This window comes from Carcharhinus amblyrhynchos, chromosome 12, assembly GCF_965287045.1.
Source record: "Carcharhinus amblyrhynchos chromosome 12, sCarAmb.v2.hapA, whole genome shotgun sequence".
Taxonomy (NCBI): domain Eukaryota; kingdom Metazoa; phylum Chordata; class Chondrichthyes; order Carcharhiniformes; family Carcharhinidae; genus Carcharhinus; species Carcharhinus amblyrhynchos.
The window spans coordinates 90,480,758-90,503,650 of NC_137335.1; the positions used below are offsets into that span (position 1 = coordinate 90,480,758).

Consider the following 22,893-nt stretch of genomic DNA (forward strand, 5'->3'; position numbering starts at 1 on the left):
TTTAAACCTTCCTGCATCGCTTTTGCAAATTTACCCCCCAGGATATTGATTCCCCTCTGGTTCAGGTGTAGACCATCCCTCTTATAGAGGTCCCACCTTCCCCAGAATGAGCCCCAATTGCTCAAGTACCTGAACCCCTCCCTCCTGCACCATCCCCTCAGCCACGAGTTCAAACTTTCCCTCTCCCTATTCCTCTCTAAACTATCCCGTGGCACAGGCAAGAGTCCAGATATAACTACTCTTTCTGACTTCGCCTTTAGTTTCCACCCCAACTCCATAAATCTTTGCTTAATATCCCCTTCCCTTAATCTCCCTATGTCATGTGTCCCCACATGAACTATAACTTGGGGTTGATCTCCCTCTCCCCTAAGAGTCCTGAATACTCTGTCCGATACATCCTGGACCCCAGCCCCTGGTAGGCAACACACCAGCCCAGAGTCCCTACCCTTACCTCCAACTCTCCTATCCGTCCCCATAACTGTGGAGTCCCCAATCACGAGGCCCAATCTCTTACCTCTAACCACCTGAGTTAGTTTAAATGACCACTCCTTCGCCCCAAGAGTTGTAGCAAATTTCCCTCCCAGGATATTGGTGTCCCTCTGGTTCAGGTGCAAACTGCCCTGTTTGTACAGGTCCCACCTTCCCCAGAATGTTCACCAATTATCCATGTCAATGAAACCCTCTCTCCTACACCATCCCTGCAGCCACTTGTTAATCTGCACTCTCTCCCTGTTCCTCAACTCACTAGCACGTGGCACCGGCAACAAACCAGAGATGACCACATGCTTTCTCCTGGCTCTCAGCTTCCATCCTAGTTCCCTAAATTCCTGTTTTAAATCACCGTACCTTCCCTTACCTATGTCATTGGTACTGATGTGCACCATGACTTGTGACTGTTCCCCTTCCCTCTTAAGGATCCTGAAAACACGGTCTGAGACGTCACGGACCCTTGCACATGGGAGGCAACATACCATCCGTGAGTATCTTTCGCTGACACGAAACCTCCTGTCTGTCCCTCTAACTATTGAGACTCCAATAACTATTGCTCTCCTGCTCTCCCCGCTTCCCTTCTGAGCCACAGAGACGGATTCAGTGCTGGAAATCCAATAACCTTGGCTTACCAATGGTAGGTCGTTCCTCCTCCAACAGCATTCAACACGGTAACTTGTTACCGAGGGGAACGACCACAGGGGATCCCTGTACTGACTGCTTCCTCCCAGCCCCTCTCACCGTCACCATCTATCTTCATTCTTCGGAGTAACTGCATCCATGAGGCTTCTATCTATGACCACCCCTGCCTCCCGAATGATCCGAAGTTCATCCAGCTCCAGCTCCAGTTCCCGAATGCAGTTTTTGAGGAGCTGGAGATGGGTGCACTTCCCACAGGTGAAATCAGCAGGGACACTGATGGCGTCCCTCACCTGGAACATTCTGTAGGAGGAACATTGCACTGCCTTCCCTGCCATCCCCTCTGGATAACTTGCAGATAAAACAAGAAAAGGAAAGAAAGAGCTTGCCTGATATTCACTCACCCCCTTTAGGTTAGAGGAGGTGGAAGGGACACTACAAGTGTAGTGTCTCGGGTTTAGGAACCACCCAACTTATATACAGATCAAAATAATAGTTGGTGGAGTGGGGCTGGGGGTGCAACAGGACAGATGAGAGATCACGTGATGGGAGATAACTCTTTTTTAGTCAACCTCTGGTGGTTTCCAAAATGTTCCAAACTTGAGGGCCGGAGAGTGCAAGCTGGGCCTCTCCTCGTTAGAGTTCAGAGGAATGGGATAATCTAATTGAAGCATCAGATTCTCAGGGGGTTTGACGAGATAAGAAATAGGAAATAGGAGCAGGAGTAGGCCATCTAGCCCTTCGAGCCTGCCCCGCCATTCAATAAGATCATGGCTGATCTGTTGTGGCTCAGTTCCACTTTCCCGCCCTCTCCCCATAACCCTTAATCCCCTCTCTTATCAAGAACCCATCAACCCGCTTCTTAAAAATATTTAGCGAGGCAGCCTCCACCACTTCAACGGGCAGAGAATTCCAGAGATTCACCACCCTTTGAGTGAAGAAGTTCCTCCTCAACTCCGTTCTAAACCGCCTCCCCTTTATCTTGAGGCTGTGCCCTCTAGTCCTACTGTCTTTTTTGAGCGGGAAGAGTCTCTCCACCTCTATCCTATCCATCCCATTCATCATCTTATACGTCTCAATGAGATCTCCCCTCATTCTTCTAAACTCTAACGAGTACAAGCCTAGTTTATTCAGCCTCTCCTCATAGCTCAATCCCCTCAACTCCGGTATCAGCCTAGTAAACCTCCTCTGCACTCCCTCCAGGGCCAAAATATCCTTGCGCAGGTGCGGCGCCCAAAACTGCACACAGTACTCCAGCTGCAGCCTCACCAATGCCCTATACAACTATACAGATGCGCTCTGAGAAAACATTTCCCCTTTTGGGAGAATCGAGAAGGAGGGGCAGAGTGTGAGATTAGGGGAAATGGAGTGAGGAGAAACTCCTTCTATCTTCTTGTTAATCTTTGGAATTCTCTTCTCCAGAGAGAGAGGGAGTTGGTCACTGAATATATTCAAGGCTGAGTTAAACAGATTTTTGATCAATAATTAAGTTAATGATTATGGGAAGCAGACAGGGAAGTGGAGTTAAAATTGCCGTTCAGTCAGCTATAATATTATTGAATGGTGGAGTTATACCCAGTGGGCTGAAGGACTGACTCCTGCTCCAATTTCTTAGGATCTTACATTGGTTTTGACTGTCTGCCCGAACATCTCCTCAGTGTCTCAGAGTTAATTCTGTTTTAACGCTCCTGTAATGGCTTTACTACCTTTACAGCTAAATAAATGAAAAATATTACTGTTGCTGAACCTGCGACTCCAACAATTTTCCCAGTAACACTTCCCTGCTGATTATATTTTTCTTGAGTTCCTCCCACTGTTCCATTTCCTCTTTTACAGCTATTTCTGAGATGTTACATTGATCCTCTCAAGTGGAGACCAATGCAAAATGTCTGTTCAGGTCATCTGCCATCTCCTTATTTTCCATTATTAATTCCCCAATCTTATGAATTTAAACTCTTTCCAGTCATTTAATTTACTGTGACAAACCAAGGACAGGCGTTAACTCAAATTCTCTGAAACAAACTTCAGTTTAGTTAGCACTTTAGATCCCAAACTCAAACTTACAACAGTTGCAAAACTTCAACTCTTAACTGAACATTAACTCGAATGATTTAACTGAAAAGAGATGCTACCCATTTCGAACAAAATGGCCAGGCCCATTCCCAATGAAGATTCTGCCCTCATGGTCCTCCTCTGAAGATATTCTTCAATTGCATTCTTGTGATGGTTAATCCCTGCCTTATCATTAGAGACAAACATGTGTCTCTATTCTCAGAATGTCCTAACCTTCCAGAAAGTTCTGCAATAATCAGCCAATGGTGTAACCAGAAACCGATCACATTATCAGACCAGGCCAATGGAGTTACTGACAGAAAATTCCAGAATGCTTGGTTTAAATGGCACGTAGGTCACAGAGCCATCAGCCATATATGGATACGGCAGGAAATCTCAGCATCATCGAGTCCAGTCTTATCCAAACATTCTCCCGTATTTGATCAGCACAGCAAGGGTCAGGTCACAGCTCACAGACCAGTTCACAGCTCACAGCAACTTTACAGGTTACATCTGTGTTTGATTCGAACTGGACCAAAATCCCAGCATGCTTAACTCTCACACAATTGCTCTTACAGCCAATATTGCCGTTATCATTCTTAAATCACTGCTGGAGCTGTTCTTTCTGCCTCCGCTCCAGATACACTTTCCAACAGACCAACATTCGCATTGTGAGTTATTTTATTCTTGAAATGTCTGTCGAAATTGTTTTCGCAGTTTGTAATATTCCTCGCTAGCTTTCACCTGTATTTTGTTTCCCATTCGGCTTTTTGCTGCTTTTTGCATCATCTCCAATCCTCTGACCTGTTATCCTTCCTTATGCAATTCTGTGCTTTCTCTTTAAGTTTGATACCATCAACTAAAAGAGAGAAAGTGTGATCACTCTGGTTCCTATGTTTCTTGTTCTTCTTCATAACTTTATATGTTATCTGATAAACTGACCAATAATGGGGAACTGGCACTGAGTATATAATTAGTTTTATTCTAAATTAAACCTCTCACTTTGAAAAGTTCCACCCAGGAAGGGGAGCAGCCATTGGCTCATTGCCACCGCTTCCTCTTTATTTCCTCTTTAACTTCATTCGCTGGTGAAGAAAAGGATATTAAACCAGCTGCAGTTGCTGGGACACTTTGTGTTTCAATGTGTTTACTGGACATACAATAAACGGTGTGGAGAAACAGGATTGTCACTCTGTCGAGATGATCAGTAAAACTCTTTTTGTTCTGACTCTGTCCCTCTGTGTTTCTGGGGGTAAGTACAAGTTATGGTTTGGTTTGGAGAAGTTTCACTTGTGATTAAAATAACTCTCCCTGGTTTGTGCTGCTGTGTGTGTCAGCTCCTGTATTGTGTGTGGATTCTACAGTTCGAACATTCAGAACTGGAGATTTATCATTGTATTGAGATAGTTTAGTGCATCTGACACAGAATTACACAGGCTGGGAACACGGGTCACAGAACTGAGTGTTCCACCATTCTTTCCAGTTTAATGGGACAATGGGTTTGACTGACAGTCTGTACATTAAGTGGGTGTATTTGTCGGCACTGCGAAGCAGCAGTGTTAACCACTGTGCCACCGTGCCCCCCCACCACTAGCCTTGGTGATTATTTTCCAAACCTCGCTGGATTCCGGGGAAGTGCCGGAAGATTGGAAAATGGCTAATGTTGCATCGTTGTTTAAGAAGGGTGGCAGGCAAAAGGCAGGGAATTATCGGCTGGTTAGTTTAGCGTCTGTTGTAGGAAAAATGCTTGAATCCGTAATTAAGGAGAAAATAGCGAGGCATCTTGAGGAGAATTGTTTGATAGAGCAGACGCACACGGTTTCGTTAAGGGGAAGTCGAGTCTGACGAATTTATTGGAATTCTATGAGGATGTGTCTCGTGCGGTGGATAGAGGGGAACCGGTGGATGTGGTGTTTCTTGATTTTCAGAAGGCGTTTGATAAGGTGCCGCACAAGAGGTTGTTACAGAAGGTTAGGGGGCATGGAGTTGGTGGTAGGGAATTAGCGTGAATAGGGGATTGGCTGTCAAATAGGAGGCAGAGAGTGGGGATCAATGGGTGCTATTCGGATCGGCGGTTGGTGACTAGTGGAGTGCCCCAGGGATCGGTGCTGGGGCCTCAGCTATTTACCATTTATATAAATGATCTGGAGGAGGGAACCGAGTGTATGGTGTCGAAATTTGCTGATGACACAAAGATTGGTGGAATGGCAAATTGCGCGGAGGGTGTTGAGAGTCTACAGAAGGATCTAGATAGGCTGGGCGAATGGGCCAGGAACTGGCAAATGGAATTTAATGTTGGCAAGTGTGAGGTTATGCACTTTGGTAGGAATAATGGTCGGAAGGGCTCCTACTTACATGGCGAAAAGCTGCAGCATGCTACGGTGCAGAGGGACCTGGGGGTCCTTGTGCATGAGTCGCAAATACCCAGCCTGCAGGTGCAGCAGGTGGTCAGGAAGGTGAATGGGATGCTGGCCTTTATAGCAAGGGGGATTGAATAAAAAAGTAGGGAGGTCTTGCTGCAACTGTACAGGGCACTGGTGGGGCCACAGCTGGTGTACTGTGTGCAGTTTTGGTCGCCGCACTTGCGCAAGGGTATTTTGGCCTTGAAGGGTGTGCAGAAGAGGTTCACAAGGCTGATACCGGAATTGAGGGGGTTGAGCTATGAGGAGAGGCTGAATAAACTGGGCTTGTACTAGTTAGAGTTTAGAAGGATGAGGGGAGATCTCATTGAGACGTACAAGATGATGAAAGGGATGGATAGGGTAGAGGTGGAGAGGTTCTTCCCGCTCAGAAAGGACAGCAGGACTAGAGGGCACAGCCTCAAGATAAGGGGGGAGCAGTTTAGGATGGAGTTGAGGAGGAACTTCTTCACTCAAAGGGTGGTGAATCTCTGGAATTCTCTGTTCATTGAAGTGGTGGAGGCTACCTCGTTGAATATATTTAAGTCACGGGTAGATAGGTTTCTGATAGACAGGGGAATTAAGGGTTATGGGGAGAAAGCGGGAAAGTGGAACTGATTCACTTCAGATCAGCCATGATCTTATTGAATGGCGGGGCAGGCTCGAAGGGCTAGATGGCCTCCTCCTGCTCCTATTTCTTATGTTCTTATGTTCTTATGATTCTGAGAATCTATTCTATACTGCTGTGCTAATTCACTTTGTGTTCCACACTGCTTCTCTTTATTCTGCTCTTTTGTTTCCTGGTTACAGGTTTCTGATTCTATTTTGGTGAAGTGCTGCCTCATTGATTTCCTGTCAGTTTGGGTCTATCTGCTCCATCTTGTCTTAGTTTCACTTTTAATGACAGGATTTGGATTTCCCTCTCAGCAAACCTTCACTGCTGCCTGAAACTCTCTTCCCATTTTCCGTCTGTGTGTTTGAATTGCTGAAGCTCTGCTGCATTCTGTCCCAGGCTTCTTCTCTTCAGTTCAGTGGGTGCAAGAGTCTCGCGACTGAGACTATCTAGAGTTGAGTTTTCACTGCTGCAAACCTCGCCATTTACAGCTCCAGCTGTCCAGCTTGGTTTCCCTATTCTCCGTAGCAGCTGAGTTTTGGGGAATGAGTGTTTTTCTTTTATTCCAGGTGGGAATTGCTCAAAGACCAGCATTTATTGTCTATTCCTAATTGCCTTTGGGATGGTGGTGGTGAGCTATGTAGCTAGACAAATAATGTGGATACAAGAGCATCTTAGGGAACAGATATTCTGCACAGAATAACTCACCACCTGACTCCCCAAAGCCTGTCCACCAAGGCACAGGTCAGGAGTGTGATGGAATATTCTCCACTTGCCTGGAAGATGCAGCTCCAATAACACTCAAGAAGCTCAACACCATCCAGGGCAAATTAGCCTGTTTGATTGGCACCCCATCCACCACCTTCAACATTCACTCCCTCCACCAATGGACACACAGTGACAGCCGTGTGTACCATCTACAAGATGCACTGCAGCAACTCACCAAGGCTCCTTTGACAGCACCTTCCAAACTCAATTTGATTTGATTTGTTATTGCCATATGTAATAGTCTTCAATTGTTTCTTGTGCGCTGTGCAGACAGAGCATACCATTCATAGAGAAGGAAAGAAGAGAGTGCAGAATGAAGAGTTACATCAGATCTAGGGTGCAGAGAAAGATCAACTTAATATGAGTAGGTCCATGCAAAACCACTCCCACCTGATCTCCTTCCTAACAGCAGTCTGGGTGTCCCTACCCCAGAAGGAGTGCAGCGGTTCAAGAATGCAACCAGACGCCACCTTCTGAAGGGCAATTGGGAATGGGAAATAAAGTTGGCCGAGATATCGATATTTACATTAATTTTATTCTATTGTTGTTTTCTATATTTCTCACATATGTGACGATAGTGTGCCTTTTAAAAATGTATTTTAATCATGTTTCTGGTTATCCTATTATACAAAGGATATTATTAAACTCGAAAGATTTCAGAAAAGATTTACTTGGATACGACTGGGACTTGAGTTATAAGGAGAGGCCGGACAGACTGGGACTTTTTTCTCTGGAGTGTAACAGGCTGAAGGGGTGATCTTATAGAGGTCTATAAAATAATGAGGGGCACAGATCAGCTAGTTAGTCAATATCTTTTCCCAAAGGTAGAGGAGATTAAAACTAGAGGGCATAGGTTTAAGGTGAAAGGGGAGAGATACAAAAGTGTCCAGAGGGGTAATTTTTTCACACAGAGGGTGGTGAGTGTTTGGAACAAGCTGCCAGAAGCAGCAGTAGAGGCGAGTACAATGTTGTCTTTTGAAAAGCGCACACCCCCAACCTACCTCGATCGCTGCTCTCCCTCCACCATCCTTCTGACCTGCACTCATTGGACAGCCTGCAGCACCTTCCTGGCCTTCCGCTGGCGTCTGCTGGAGGAGGGGGTCGGGCTCAGATGGATCTTTGGTTGGGTGGGGGTGGAGATTACCGAAAGTCCATCCTCCCCCCAATCATCAATCACCACCCCCCCAACCAGAGATCCATCTGAGCACCCCCCGGCCCCACACCCGCACCCCACCGCATCCCCCGCCCCACAACACCAGCAGACCAGGAAAGCCAGGAAGATGCTGCAGGATTTCCAACGAATGCAGGTCAGAAGGATGGTGGAGGGAGAGCAGCGATCGAGGTAGTTTGGGGGTGAGCTCTTCTGAGGGGGGCCGGCCTCATAGAGGGGTCTGATCAGGGCTGGGGGAGCCTGCCTCCCGGGGGGCGGGTGGTGGGGGGGGTTCCAATCATGGCGGGGAGAGGTGCGGGGGGGGCTGCGTCCCGGGAGGATCCGATCGCAGGGGTGGATGTGCTCTGCCAAGGGGGGCCTGCCTCCCAGGGGGGTTGGATCACGGGGGTGAGGCAGATCTGCCGGGGGGATTCGCGGGGGGTCTGTGAAGGGTGTTGGAGGAGGATGGGCTTCGGAGGTTCCCCTGCAGAACAGGAATCCGCTTCGGATTTTTATTCTGCAGGTTGGTAACGGCACAGATCCGGAACGGACCCGAAGACGGGAAAGTGGGATTTGGCGGGAGAGTTCGGCGCGCGGCTCATTAAGTCAATTTAACGCAAATAGATTTAAATCGTCGGGCCGCCTGATTGGTGCACGGACCGGATCCACGCCCAAATCCGATGTCGGTAAAGGTGCGATCTGCTCGGATTCGGATGCAGATCGCGTTACAGCCCCGACCCCGAATTTACCGCCATTTCACACCCGTTTTTGGTAAAATCAGGCCCTTAATGTCAAACTCTCCCATGTTCTGATCACTGTTTGCTAAATGTCCCCTTCCAGTCAGATTCTGAATTAAACCTGTCTGATTATTCATTACTAAATCCACACAAACCCCACCCAGACTGACTGGGTGCTGGGAGCACAAACAATTGCCGGGACATTGAGTACAAGGGTCAGGGGGTCATAAGAAAAAAGGACAAAGAAAATTCCAGCACAGGAACAGGCCCTTCGGCCCCTCCAAGCCTGCACCGACCATGCTGCCCGACTTAACTAAAACCCTCTGCTCTTCAGGGACCATATCCCTCTATTCCCATCCTATTCATGTACTTGTCAAGACTCCCCTTAAAAGTCACTACCGTATCCTCTTCCACTACCTCCCCTCGGCAACAAGTTCCAGGCACCCACCACTCTCTGTGTAAAAAATCTGCCGCTTACATCTCCTTTAAACCTTGTCCTCCGCACCTTAAACCTGTGCCCTCGAGTAATTGACTCTTCCACCCTGGGAAAAAGCTTCTGACTATCCACTCTGTCCATGCCCCTCATAATCTTGTGGACTTCTATCAGGTCTCCCTCAACCTCCATCGCTCCAGTGAGGACAAATCAAGTTTTTACAACTTCTCCTCATAGCTAATGCCCTCCATACCAGGCAACATCCTGGTAAATCTTTTCTGTACCCTCTCCAAAATCTCCTCATCCTTCCAGTAGTGTGGGAGCCAGTATTGAACACTACATTCCAAGTGTGACCAAATCTAGGTTCTATAAAGCTGCAACATGACTTGCCAATTTTTAAACTCAATACCCCGGCAGATGAAGGCAAGCATGCCGTCTGCCTACTTGACTACCTTCCCCACCTACATTGTCACTTTCAGTGACCTGTGTACCTGTATATCCAGACCCCTCTGCCTATCAACACTCTTATGTGTTCTGCCATTTACTGTATAGGGTCTGCATCTGACATATTGCAGTGAATAAAGCGTTGGTTAAGCCAAACTTAGAGACTTGCATTCAGTTCTATTTGCCACATTACAGGAAGGATGTGGATGCTTTGGAGAGGGTGCAGAAGAGGTTTACCAGGATGCTGCCTGGATTAGAGGCAATGAGCTATAAGGAGAGGCTGGACAAACTAGGCTTGTTTTCTATGGAGCGGCGGAGGGTGAGGGGAGACCTGATAGAAGTCTATAAAATGATGAGAGATATGGATAGGGTTACAAAGAACAAAGAACAACCCAGCACGGGAAACAGGCCCTTCGGCCCAACAAGCCCGCGCCGCCGCATCACCCTACACCTATTCTACCCTGCGTATCTACAAATAGAACCCCTGACTTAGCCAGATTCAGGGGAGAATAGTGTCAATTTGGTAAAACCAATCAGCCTAAGAGCACATCTTTGGGGTGTGGGAGGAAACCGGAGCACCCGGAGGAAACCCACGCAACCACAGGGAGAATGCACAAACTCCCACAGACACAGGCCCAAATCCATGTATCTGCACAGCTAGCAGTGCTAGTCACCGAGCTGTTGCGGCGCCCGTCTACCGGTCCAGGATCAAGCACACACACCGACACGAAGTACTAGGCCACTCCCGGAACCTCCAGGAGCAGCCCACGCACGACCCACCGTGTGCATGCCCCTCGTTTGACAACGAGGTGGACTTCCACCTGCGGAATGAAAAGACAAAAACGTTAATCACAAGCCTGCCTTTCTGGTGTCTCCCGAGGTTCTAACCCTTATTCAATAACCCCTACCATAACCCTCCATCCTCGTTTCACTCATGTGCCTATCTAACTGAACCTTAAACGAATCCAACGTTCCCGCCTCCACCACCCCACTCGGTAGCGCGTTCCATACCCCCACAACTCTCTGCGTAAAGAACCTTCCTCTCATTTCCAAATTATACCTCCCCCCCCTCACCCTTAAATCATGTCCTCTTGTATTCGTAACCAATCTAGGGAGCAGTCTCTCACTATTGACCCTGTCTATTCCCTTCAGTATCTTATATACCTCTATCATGTCACCCCTCAATCTCCGTCTTTCCAAAGAGAACAGTCCCAGTTTCTCCAACCTTTCCTCGTAACCCAACCCCTCCATGCCAGGCAACACCCTGGTAAACCTCCTCTGCACCCTTTCCAGAGACTCCACGTCCTTCCGGTAGTAAGGTGACCAGAACTGGACGCAGTACTCCAAATGCGGTCTAACCAACGTTCTATACAACTGAAGCATTAGACGGCAGCTTTTAAACTCTATACCTCTTCCTATAAAGGCTAGCATTCCATAAGCCTTCCTGACAACATTCTCCACTTGTGTCACAACCTTCATGGATTTGTGAACCTGCACTCCCAGGTCCCTCTGTGTTTCTATACTCCTAATTTGTCTACCTTTAATCACATAGCTCCTCTCTACATTATTCCTTCCAAAATGCATCACCTCGCGTTTGTCAGGATTAAATTCCATCTGCCACCTATCTGCCCAATGCACCAACCTATCTATATCCTGTTGTATCACCTGACAATCCACTTCGGTACCCGCCAACCCTGCCATCTTGGTGTCATCCGCAAACTTGCTGATCACACCACCTACGCTCTCTTCCAAGTCATTTATGTATACTACAAAGAGGAGAAGTCCCAGTACTGAGTCCTGCGGGTTGACAGTCAGAATCCTTTTCCCAGAGTTGAAATGTCTAATACGAGGGGACACGCACTTAATGTGAGAGAGGGGAAGTTAAAAGGAGACGTGAGTTTTTTCCACAGAGGATGGTAGGTGTCTGGAACACGCTGCCAGGGGTGGTAGTGGAAACAGAGACGATGGGGAGGTTGAAGGGGCTTTTAGAGAAGCACATGAATCTGCAAGGAATAGTGAGATATGGAGCAAGGACAGGCAGAAGGGATGAGTTTAATTTGGCCTCATGTTCAGCTCAACATCCTGAGTTGATTTCTGGTCACCACATTACAGGAAGGATGTTGTGTGTGGAACCCTGGGAATGTGTTGCTATGTTCAGGGTGTTACACAAATGCAAGACATTGTTGTTCATCGGAGGCCTGTTTCCATGCTGTAAATCTCTCTGACTCTACGCCTCGAACACCTTCTTTAGACTTTAACACTCCCATTAACACTCCCTTTCTCTTATATTCCTGATATCTTTGTCAATCTCTCCTTTGCTCTGACCTATCGCTGACCTTCTATTCTGCTCCACCTCCTCCACCCCTCTCTCCAACTCTCTCCTTCATCACATTTCTATCCTTCAGTTCTGTAGAAGAGTCACACAGACTCGAAACATTAACTCTGTTTCTCTCTCCACAGACGCTGCCAGACCTGCTGAGTTTATCCAGCACTTTCTGTTTTAATTAGAAATTACAGTTTGTTTTGCATGAACATTGAGAGTTTTATGGTGAACATTACTGATACTAGCTTTGTGTTCCATTTTTATTGAATAAAAACAGAAACGGAATTGAATTCCTGAGTTGTGTTGTGGATTTTCACTGACGGATATTTCCTTCTGTCGTGTGTGGAACCCTGGGAATGTGTTGCTAAGTTAAGGGTGCTACACAAATGCAGGGTGTTGTTGTTGATCGGAGTTTACACCAATCCGGTATCAGCTTTTGCATTTTGACCTTCCATGGGTTTGAAATGTGGTGTGAGTGAAGATAGAGGCTGATAAATGGACAAACAAAAATAAGCTGTTGGAGCCGTGGTTTGTGTGTTCTCTCACTCTTTTCAACTCACAAATAAAACCAATCTTCAACAAAATATCCAGTTCACTGATCATTGCAATCTGCCTCTCTGGAATCCAGCTGATTCACTGAAAAGTTTTTAAAATTCCTAATGGCAACCTGTGAATGTTTAAGATGATAAAGCAATCAAACCCCAGACAACTCGAAAGAGCTGCACATTCATGTGTTCTGGGCAACTCCTTCACTTCAGCAGAAATGACAAATGGTGTGAGTTTTCAGTCTGAGAGAGGCTGCTGCCCCTGATAAGCGGAGATGCTGTCAGTGATAAGTCTGCATTTATCTCACACCACATTCTGCCTGTAAAGTGTTCAGGCCCAAGGCAGCACACAGTGATATTTTTCAGTGTTACTGCATCAGCCTGGATTTATTCTTAATAATATTGAGTTCAGGGTGAAGCAGATTACAGGTGTATTTGCTGTATAGAAACGTGTGTATTTTATGGACATTCAGCCCCATTAGACTGTTGCAGCATTCCCATTGGATCCTGATTGGCCAGGATCTGAACTCTATTCAACTTAAAGAATGGTTTGGGTTCCGGTATAATTCCTAAAATCTGTCAGTAATTTCTAAAGGAGCTTTCAGACACTTAGTGGGCCAGCCTTTGCCTCTCCATTTGGAGCCACTGTTCTGCTCAATCACACCTTCAGCCCCACCTTTGAGGCCATTGTCATCAGTAAAATCCTCTCTCTCCCCATGGTTATTCCCCTTGGGATGAACCCACCTCACTCCCTTCAATCCAAGGCTCACAGACAGCAACGGCTACAACTGGTTTCACCAATCATTGGCATCATTGGATGGGCCACTCAGGCACCATCAGGCCCTGCTATCCCCTCCCAAAACCATTCACTACTCCAGCAACACCCTGGAATGCAAAGGAAGCTCTTTCCATCTTTTCTCCATTCACAAACATCCCCTTACATCCCTCTCCTGTCAACCCACTGGCTCACGTCAAAACTCTCTCGGGGTTCAGTTGGGGTCTGTAGTTTCCGTGTGTCTCCCCCTGTTTCTCTCCCCTCCCCCCAGGGTGGGCCCTACATTGCAGAGTATTGTGAATGATCCCAGCATCACCAGCAGTGACAATGCTCCTATAGTTGAGCTTTAAGTGGTACTAAATACTCTGGATGTCAGGCTCCAGCTGATGTGAGGAGCCAATGAACAGCGCAGTTAGAGCAGGCTGACCACAGAAACCACGGCAATGAGCAGCCAGCAAAAGTGAATGTTCTGCTTCCATCGCGGTGAATGGGTGTGGATTAAACACACACTGCTGTTCAAGCCGGGGGTGGGGGGGTGAGGGTGGGGGTTGGTTGGGCGGGGAAGCGTGGAGAGTTCCAATCAGGCCCCATGTTGTCAGTTTTCGCTCCTCTGTAACACTCTGCCCAGGATCGAGTTTCTGGTTATTTGTTCCTCATTTCTCGTTTTTTTGCTTTGATGTAAATTTAGTTTATTTTCTCTCCTGTGAAGAATCCTGCGAGGATTTTCACTGTTTAAGGGGCTATGTAAATGCTGGTTGTTGTTACCAAGGGACAGAGGATTTGGTTCCAGTGATTTTGAATAAATGTTCCAACTATCTACATTTCTGTAGCTATTGTCTCCCTCACTGTGTGAACTCTTCATCTTAAACCAGATTATTGTGCGGAGCTTCACTCAACAAATGATAAACGTCACTTATAACAGTTCCACCCAGGAAAGGGAGCAGCCTTTGGCTCAATGTCACCGCTTCCTCTTTATCGACCCTTCAACTTCATTTGCAGGTGAAGAAAAGGATATTAAACCAGCTGCATTTGTTGGGACACTTTGTGTTTCAATGTGTTCACTGGACATACAATAAACGGTGTGGGGAAACAGGATTGTCACTCTGTCGAGATGATCAGTAAAACTCTTTTTGTTCTGACTTTGTCCCTCTGTGTTTCTGGGGGTAAGTACAATTTATGGTTTGGTTTGGAGAAATTTCTGTTCTGATGAAATAACTCTCCCTGGTTTGTGCTGCTGTGTGTGTCAGCTCCTGTATTGTGTGTGGATTCTACAGTTAGAACAGTCAGAACTGGAGATGAGTCTTACAGGAGAATTTATCATTGTATTGAGATGGTTTAGTGTATCTGACACAGAATTACACAGGCTGGGAACACGGGTCACAGAACTGAGTGTTCCACCATTCTTTCCAGTTTAATGGGACAATGGGTTTGACTTTTTTTTTGTGCCACCCCCCCCCACACCGCCCGCCACACCACAAGCAACATTACCCCACCTCCCGTAACTCTTTTTCCTGAACTTCCGAAATGTTGACTATCCTTGAATATTCAGTCCCCAGCATTGATCCCCCAGCACCCTTGTCTCCTTAATGCCTATCATATCATTTCGTAGTTTTTCAAAGATTTTGTGTTACCCTGGGATATTTTCCTTTCCTGTTGCTGCTACAGTGGTACAGTGGTTAGCACTGCTGCCTCACTGTGTCAGGGACCCGGGTTCAATTCAAAACTTGCGTGTCTGGAGTTTGCATGTTCTCCCCATGTCTATGTGAGTTTCCTCCGGGGATTCTGGTTTCCTCCCACATTCCGAAGAGGCCCAGACAGAGGTTTCAGATCAGATGGGAAATGAGAGTATAACTAGGACACAGCAACAAGCCACATCCTGTCATCAAATCCACAAAATCACCAGTTACACCCGAACCTCAACACCATGACAAGTGAATTGCAGGTTGTAATGTCTAAGGTGTCTTTCCCTCACCGTTCAGTGATAATACCACAGCATCATGTTCAATCCTTCTTCCTTTGTCTGGGGAACTTCACTGTGTCTCTAACCAGCTCATTCTCTGTTGCCCCCAGGACTGCTCTGACCGAGATCTTGTTTTGTGTCAATAGGTCTGATTGTTGCCCCTGTCCCTGTTCTTGTGTTCCATTGTAATTTCTCAAAGATTTGGAGTTACCCCAGAATATTTTCCTTCCCTGTTGCTGCTACGGTGGCACAGAGGTTCGCACTGCTGCCTCACAGTGTCAGGGACCCGAGTTCAATTCCAAACTTCAGTAACTGTGTGGAGTTTGCACATTGTCCCCATGTCTGCATGGGTTTGCTCCGGGTGCTCTGGTTTCCTCTCACAGTCCAAAGATGTGCGGGTTTTTGGATTGGCCATGGGAAATTGCCCCTTAGTGTCAGGACGATTAGCAGGGCAAATATGTCGGGTAACAGGGATAGGGCCTGGATATGATGCTCTGTTGCGGAGTCAGTGCAGTGTTGATGGGCCAAATGGCCTCTTTCCTGCAAAGGCAGCCTTTCCTCAGTTTCAAAGTTCTGTTTGTGAGTGATCTTTCTCTGTCTGAAACTTAATGTCAAACTCTCCCGTGTTATGATCACTGTTTGCTAAATGTCCCCTTCCAGTCAGATTCTGAATTAAACCTGTCTGATTATTCATTACTAAATCCACACAAACCCCACCCAGACTGACTGGGTGCTGGGAACACAAACAAGCGACAGGGGCTGAAGCTGGAGACCCTTGGGGAAGGAGCCTGACAGATAGTGGGGCAAAACCTGAGCCTGGATTGCAGGGCTGAGAGGTCAGTGTGAGGCCTCTTCACAGCTCTGAATAAGAAAAGGACTTTTCCCAGTGCACACACTGAGTGTATTGGAGAATTTGGATCAAAGTGGGAATTCGCTGCAGAGGGACAGAGAGACACTTTATCCTTCTAACTTTTTCACCCTGCCCTAACCCTGTCTTTAGGAGGATTACAAACTTCTTTAATCCCGGTGGGATTCCGACTTTTTCCCTCCTGCTCCCGATGTCACCAAACTCTCCGCGGGCGGGATCGGAGAATTCCACCCAAAATCTGGGAGGGGGAGCTTTGTCTGAGAGAGCTGTTCCACAGTGTGAGGACAACATTGTATTTCACTGTTAGATCAACACATCAGTATTGCTGAGGTCAGCACACTGTCACCCCCAGGATAGTTGTATCGTGCCCGTGCTTGCGTGGGTTTTCTCCGGGTGCTCCGGTTTCCTCCCACACCCCAAAGATGTGCTGTTAGGCTGATTGGAGGTAATAAATTGTCCGTAAATTAGTTTTCCCTCAATGTGGAATGCCACAAGCACAGATAAAGGTCATGGGTTGAGGGGGGACTGGTCATGTTAAAATGGCGGCGCGGGCTCGTTGGGCTGAAGGGCCTGTTTCCCGGGCTGTTTTTGTTATTTGTTCTTTGTATATAGAGCAACAACAAACTAACACAGCAAGGTCAACCTGAGAGAAACTCCACTGCCTGGACTGTCCCTTTAAATACTCACAGGAATTTCAAACCTTCAGATCAGAATTTAACTCACTGATTTCTGTCACTCACTGATTTCTGCCTCTCACTGATTTCTGTCACTCACTGATTTCTGTCACTCACTGATTTCTGTCTCTCACTGATTTCTGTCACTCACTGATTTCTGTCACTCACTGATTTCTGTCACTCACTGATTTCTGCCACTCACTGATTTCTGCCTCTCACTGTTTTCTGTCTCTCACTGATTTCTGTCACTCACTAATTTCTGTCACTCACTGATTTCTGTCTCTCACTGATTTGTTTTTCCTCTGTTTAAAGGTGTGAATGTTCCAGTCCTTATCCAGTCTCCGAGTGTGGAACGTGTCACAGAGGGTCAGACTGCACGGTTACAGTGCACCATGAGGAACGCCGCAGTGTCACACACTGATGTTCACTGGTACCGGGAGCTACCTGGGAAAGATAGGGAGAGAGTTTTAACACAGGATACAGGGAATAACATACACCGGAGCCCAGGTTTCACTGTGCGATTCCAGCCTTCCAGACACACCTCCAATAACAGCTTCATTCTGACAATCACCATGGTGCAGCCCAGTGACACTGCCGTCTATTACTGCTCAGTGGGGGGATCGGACTGGGGGAAAGGAAGCCGGCTGAATGTAACCAGTAAGTAGAGTTTTATTCCAATAATCCACAGCAATAACCTCTTCCAGATGAGTGAGTTGGAGATGAGTTTGTGATGATGTGTGGGGTTTGGGGTTACCATGGGGACAGGGAGAGGCTGAGATTGGGAAGTGTAATAGGAGCTGTTCCCCATTCAGACACACATCACTCTACACTGATCCTGCTCTCCCAGCTCATATCCTTATCCCAGATATTTTCACTCATTTCCTCACACAAATGTGTTGTGTTTGCTGTGAATCAGTAATGAGCCACACCAGTCTTACAACCTGTTCCACAAAAACATCAGGAGAACAGAGACTCTCTCATTTTAACACAGAAACTCTACTGCCTGGACTGTCGCTTTAAATACTCACAGGAATTTGAAACTGTCAGCTCAGAATTTAACTCACTGATTTCTGTCTCTCACTGATTTCTGTCTCTCACTGATTTCTGTCACTCACTGATTTCTGTCACTCTCTGATTTCTGTCTCTCACTGATTTCGAACATAATACATAGAACATAGAACACCGCAGCACTAACAGGCCCTTTGGCCCACAAGTTGCGCCGATCACATCAACACCTACCATTCTATAGACCCATCTATAACCCCCAATCCCATTAAACCCCATGTACTCATCCAGAAGTCTTTTAAAAGACCCCAGCGAGTTCGCCTCCACCACCACTGATGGCAGCCGATTCCATTCACTCACCACCCTCTGAGTGAAAAACTTACCCCTAACATCACTTCTGTACTTTCCTCCCCGCACCTTAAATCTGTGTCCTCTCGTAGCGACCATTTCAACCCGGGGAAATAGCCTCTGAGAATCCACCCTATCTATTCCTCTCAACATTTTATAAACTACTATCAGGTCGCCTCTCAACCTTCGTCTCTCCAGGGAAAAGAGTCCCAGCTCCCTCAACCTAACTTCATAAGGCATGCCTCCCAGTCCAGGCAACATCCTTGTAAATCTCCTCTGTACCCTTTCAATAGCTTCTACGTCCTTCCTATAATGAGGTGACCAGAACTGCGCACAGTACTCCAAATGAGGCCTGACAAGGGTCTTATAAAGTTGCAGCATTACCTCCCGATTCCTAAACTCAATCCCTCGATTAATGAAGGCCAGTACACTGTACGCCTTCTTGACCACATCCTCCACCTGCGAGGCCGATTTAAGAGTCCTGTGGACCCGGACCCCAAGATCCTTCTGCTCTTCAACACTACTAAGACTCCTGCCCTTGATAGTGTACTCGTTCATCCCATTGGTTCTGCCAAAATGGACGACTACACATTTATCCGCGTTGAAGTCCATCTGCCACTTCTCCGCCCAGTCCTGCATCCTATTTATGTCCTGCTGCAACTTTTGCCATCCTTCCAGACCATCCACAATACCACCGACCTTCGTGTCATCAGCGAACTTACTTACCCATCCCTCCACTTCCTCATCCAGGTCATTTATGAAAATGACAAACAGCAAGGGTCCTAGAACAGATCCCTGGGGCACTCCACTGGTGACTGACCTCCATGCAGAAAAAGACCCATCCACAACCACTCTCTGCCTTCTGCAGGCAAGCCAGTTCTGGATCCACAAGGCCAAAGGCCCTTGGATCCCATGCCCTCTCACCTTCTCAAGAAGTCTTGCATGGGGGACCTTATCAAACGCCTTGCTGAAGTCCATGTACACCACGTCCACGGCACTTCCTTCGTCAATGTGTTCAGTCACATTATCGAAGAACTCAACTAGGCTCGTAAGGCACGACCTGCCCTTGACAAATCCATGCTGACTATTTCTGATCATGTCAAACCTCTCCAAATGCTCGTAAATCTTGTCCCTCAGAAGCCTCTCCATCAGCTTACCAACCACTGAGGTCAGACTCACTGGTCGGTAATTTCCCGGGCTATCTCTGTTCCCTTTCTTGAAAATAGGAACTACATCCGCAATCCTCCAATCTTCCAGAACCTCTCCCGTCTCCATTGACGACGCAAAGATCATCGCCAGGGGCTCTGCAATCACTTCCCTCGCCTCCCACAGTATCCTAGGGTACATCCCATCTGGTCCCGGTGACTTATCTATCTTGATAGAATTCAAAAGTTCTAACACATCCTCCTCCTTAATATCCACATACACAATCTTCTCCATCTGCTGCAAATCCGTAGCAAAATCTCCCAGATCAGTTTCCACTGTGAATACTGAGGCAAAGTACTCATTAAGCACCTCTGCCATTTCTTCCGGTTCCACACAGACCTTTCCCACTTCACCTTTTATAGGTCCTATCCCTTCTCTTCTCATCCTTTTACTTTTCACATATTTATAGAAGGCCTTGGGATTCTCCTTAATCTTACCCGCCACGGTCTTCTCATGACCCCTTCTGGCTCTCCTAATTTCCCTTTAAACTCCTTTCTACAATCCTTATACTCCTCAAGATCCTTAACATCTCCCAGTTCCCTGAACCTTTTGTACACCTTCCTTTTCCTCCTGACTAGGTTCACCACAGCCTTCGTGCACCCCGGTTCCCTCAACCTACCAAAACCCCCTTGTCTCATTGGAACGTTGTCATGCAGAGCTCCAGACAAACATTCCTTGCATATCCGCCACCTCCCTTCGGTACTTTTCCCTAAGAACGCCTCCTTCCAGTTTATTTGTCCCAGTAACTTCCTGACTTCTTCGTATTTCCCATTACTCCAGACAAACACCTTCCTAGCCTGCCTGATCCTATCTCGTTCCAATGCAATTGTGAAGGAGATAGAATTATGGTCACCATTCCCAAGATGCTCTCCTACCGAGAGATCCATCACCTGCCCTGGTTCATTCGCCAGTATCAGGTCAAGTACAGCCTCTCCCTTCGTGGGCTTATCCACATATTGTGTCAGGAAACCTTCCTGAACACACCTAACAAACTCCTCCCCATCCAAGCCCCTTACCCTAGGGATATTCCAGTCGATGTTTGGGAAATTGAAGTCTCCCATCACGACAACTCTGTTATTACTACATTTCTCCAGAATCTGTTTCCCTATCTGCACCTCAACTTCCCTGTCACTATTGGCCGGCCTATAGAATACACCCAGCAAAGTTTTCGACCCTTTGCTGTTCCTAACTTCCACCCACAGAGACTCTGTAGATAGCCCCTCCACGGCATCCTCCTTCTCTGCAGCCATGACACTGTCCCTGATCAACAGTGCCACTCCACCACCTCTTCTGCCTCCCTCCCTGTCCTTCCTGAAGCATCTGAATCCTGGCACCTGAAGTACCCAGTCCTGTCCCTGAGACATCCAAGTCTCCGTAATGGCCACCACATCACATTCCCAAGCAGCAATCCACGCCCTAAGCTCATCTACCTTATTCACTACACTCCTGGCGTTAAAATAGATACACTTCAGCCCCTCAGTCTGGGCATTTCCCTTCTCCACCCGCGGTCTAACCTCCCTCTCATACTGCCTGCAGTCCTCCCCTACCTGGGAGCGAACCTCCTCCGTCCCAGTCTCCCCATCACAATTCCCTCCCCCCATCCTTTCTAGTTTAAAGTCCCCCCAGTAGCCTTAGCCAGTCTTCCCACCAAGATTTGTTTTTCCTCTGTTTAAAGGTGTGAATGTTCCAGTCCTTAGCCAGTCTCCGAGTGTGGAACGTGTCACAGAGCGTCAGACTGCACGGTTACAGTGCACCGTGAGGAACGCCGCAGTGACACACACTGATGTTCACTGGTTCCGGGAGCTACCTGGGAAAGATAAGGAGAGAGTTTTAACACAGGATACAGGGAATAACATACACCGGAGCCCAGGTTTCACTGAGCGATTCCAGCCTTCCAGACACACCTCCAATAACAGCTTCATTCTGACAATCACCATGGTGCAGCCCAGTGACACTGCCGTCTATTACTGCTCAGTGTGGGGAGATATCAGTGGCAATGGGACACAGCTGAATGTAACCAGTAAGTCCGGTTTACATAACAATCTCCTGAAGTCATCACCACTTGTGACTGTGTGGGAAGTGAGTATGTGAGAAATATCACAAACCCCTGGGGTAAAGGGAACACATTAGTAAAATAGACTGGGTGATCTCATGCACTTTTATCAAAGAATAAAAATTGTGCATCGCTCCTGATTTCTCAGTCTTCAATTCTTTGACATTTTCTCTGTTTCTCTGTTTCTGTTTGTTTCTAATCTTCCTCCCTCTCCTTTGTTTCCTCAGCTTTTTGTCAGAGTGCTGTCTCCAGCTGTTTCTGTTTTATATTCATTCTTGGTGGGCATTACTGGTTAGGGTCCATCCCTAGTTACCCTTCAGAAGGTGGTGATGAAACAACCTCTTGATCTGTTGCAGCCCATGTGGTGTAGGTCCATCCACAGTGCTGTCAGGATTGGAAATTCCAGGATTCTGACCCAGTGACAGTGAAGGAACGGTGATATATTTCCAAGTCAGGATGGTGAGTGACTTGGAGAGAAGCCTCCAGGTGGTGATGTCCCCCATGTGCCTGCTGCCCTTGTCCTTTTAGAGTCACAGAGCGCAGAAATGGTAGAGGTTCTGGGTTTAGAAGGTTCTGTTTAAAGGAGCCTTGGTGAGTTCCTGCGGTGTATCTTGTAGATGGTACACACGGCTGTCACTGTGTGTCCATGGTGGTGGGAGTGAATGTTTAATGTGATGGGTGGTGTCCGAATCAAACACATTGGCTTTGTTCTGGATGGTGTCAAGCTTCTTGAGTGTTATTGGAGCTGCAAGGTAACATTGTGTGGGGAAATGTTACCTTCCACATATCAGCCCAAGTCTGAATGTTGTCCAGGTCTTGCTGTGTGCAGGAACAGGCTGCTTCAGTAATGGAGGAGTGATGAATGATCCAATCATTAATGAACATCCCCACTCCTGACCTTATGATGGAGGGAAGGTGATTGATGAAGCAGCTGAAGATGGTTGGGCCGAGGACACTACCCTGAGGAACTCCTGCAGTGATGTCCTGGAGCTGAGATAATTGACCTCCTACCACCTTCCTTTGTGCCGGGTATGACTGTGGGTGGAGAGGAAAAGTTGAGCAATGCAGTGAGCAGGGTGGGATTCAGGGAATTAGGGGTTTCTGGGAATATGATGTAGGACATGAGAAATGAGCAGTGAAGCAATGGGGGCTGCGATCAGGGAGGAGGAATGGGTGTGAAAGTTTGGCTCACTGCTGGTTGGCAGGAATAGGAAGAGTCTTGGGGATGATGAACATACATTAGCCGAGGCAACAATGTCCACATTCTAGGAAAGACAATTGAGGCTGGGATCTGGAGAAGGAGCAGAGCCAAGTGCCAGGTCATTTCATCTCCAGAAACAACTGTCTGGCCATCTGTTCAATATGTTATTGTTGATGGGGTTATCAGATGGAACGATTATGAATGCTTGGCT

General features: G+C 47.2%; 1 protein-coding gene across 1 annotated transcript in view; it reads left to right on the plus strand.

Annotated features, from left to right (window-relative positions):
• The window catches only part of LOC145350506 (basement membrane-specific heparan sulfate proteoglycan core protein-like), a 119,139-nt gene that overhangs the window by 81,941 nt on the left and 14,305 nt on the right, over positions 1-22,893 (plus strand). The window contains exons 9-10 of the mRNA XM_080199703.1: positions 17,182-17,526; positions 21,104-21,448. Coding sequence (XP_080055829.1) covers positions 17,182-17,526; positions 21,104-21,448 — 690 coding nt within the window. The remainder of the gene's footprint in view (positions 1-17,181; positions 17,527-21,103; positions 21,449-22,893) is intronic.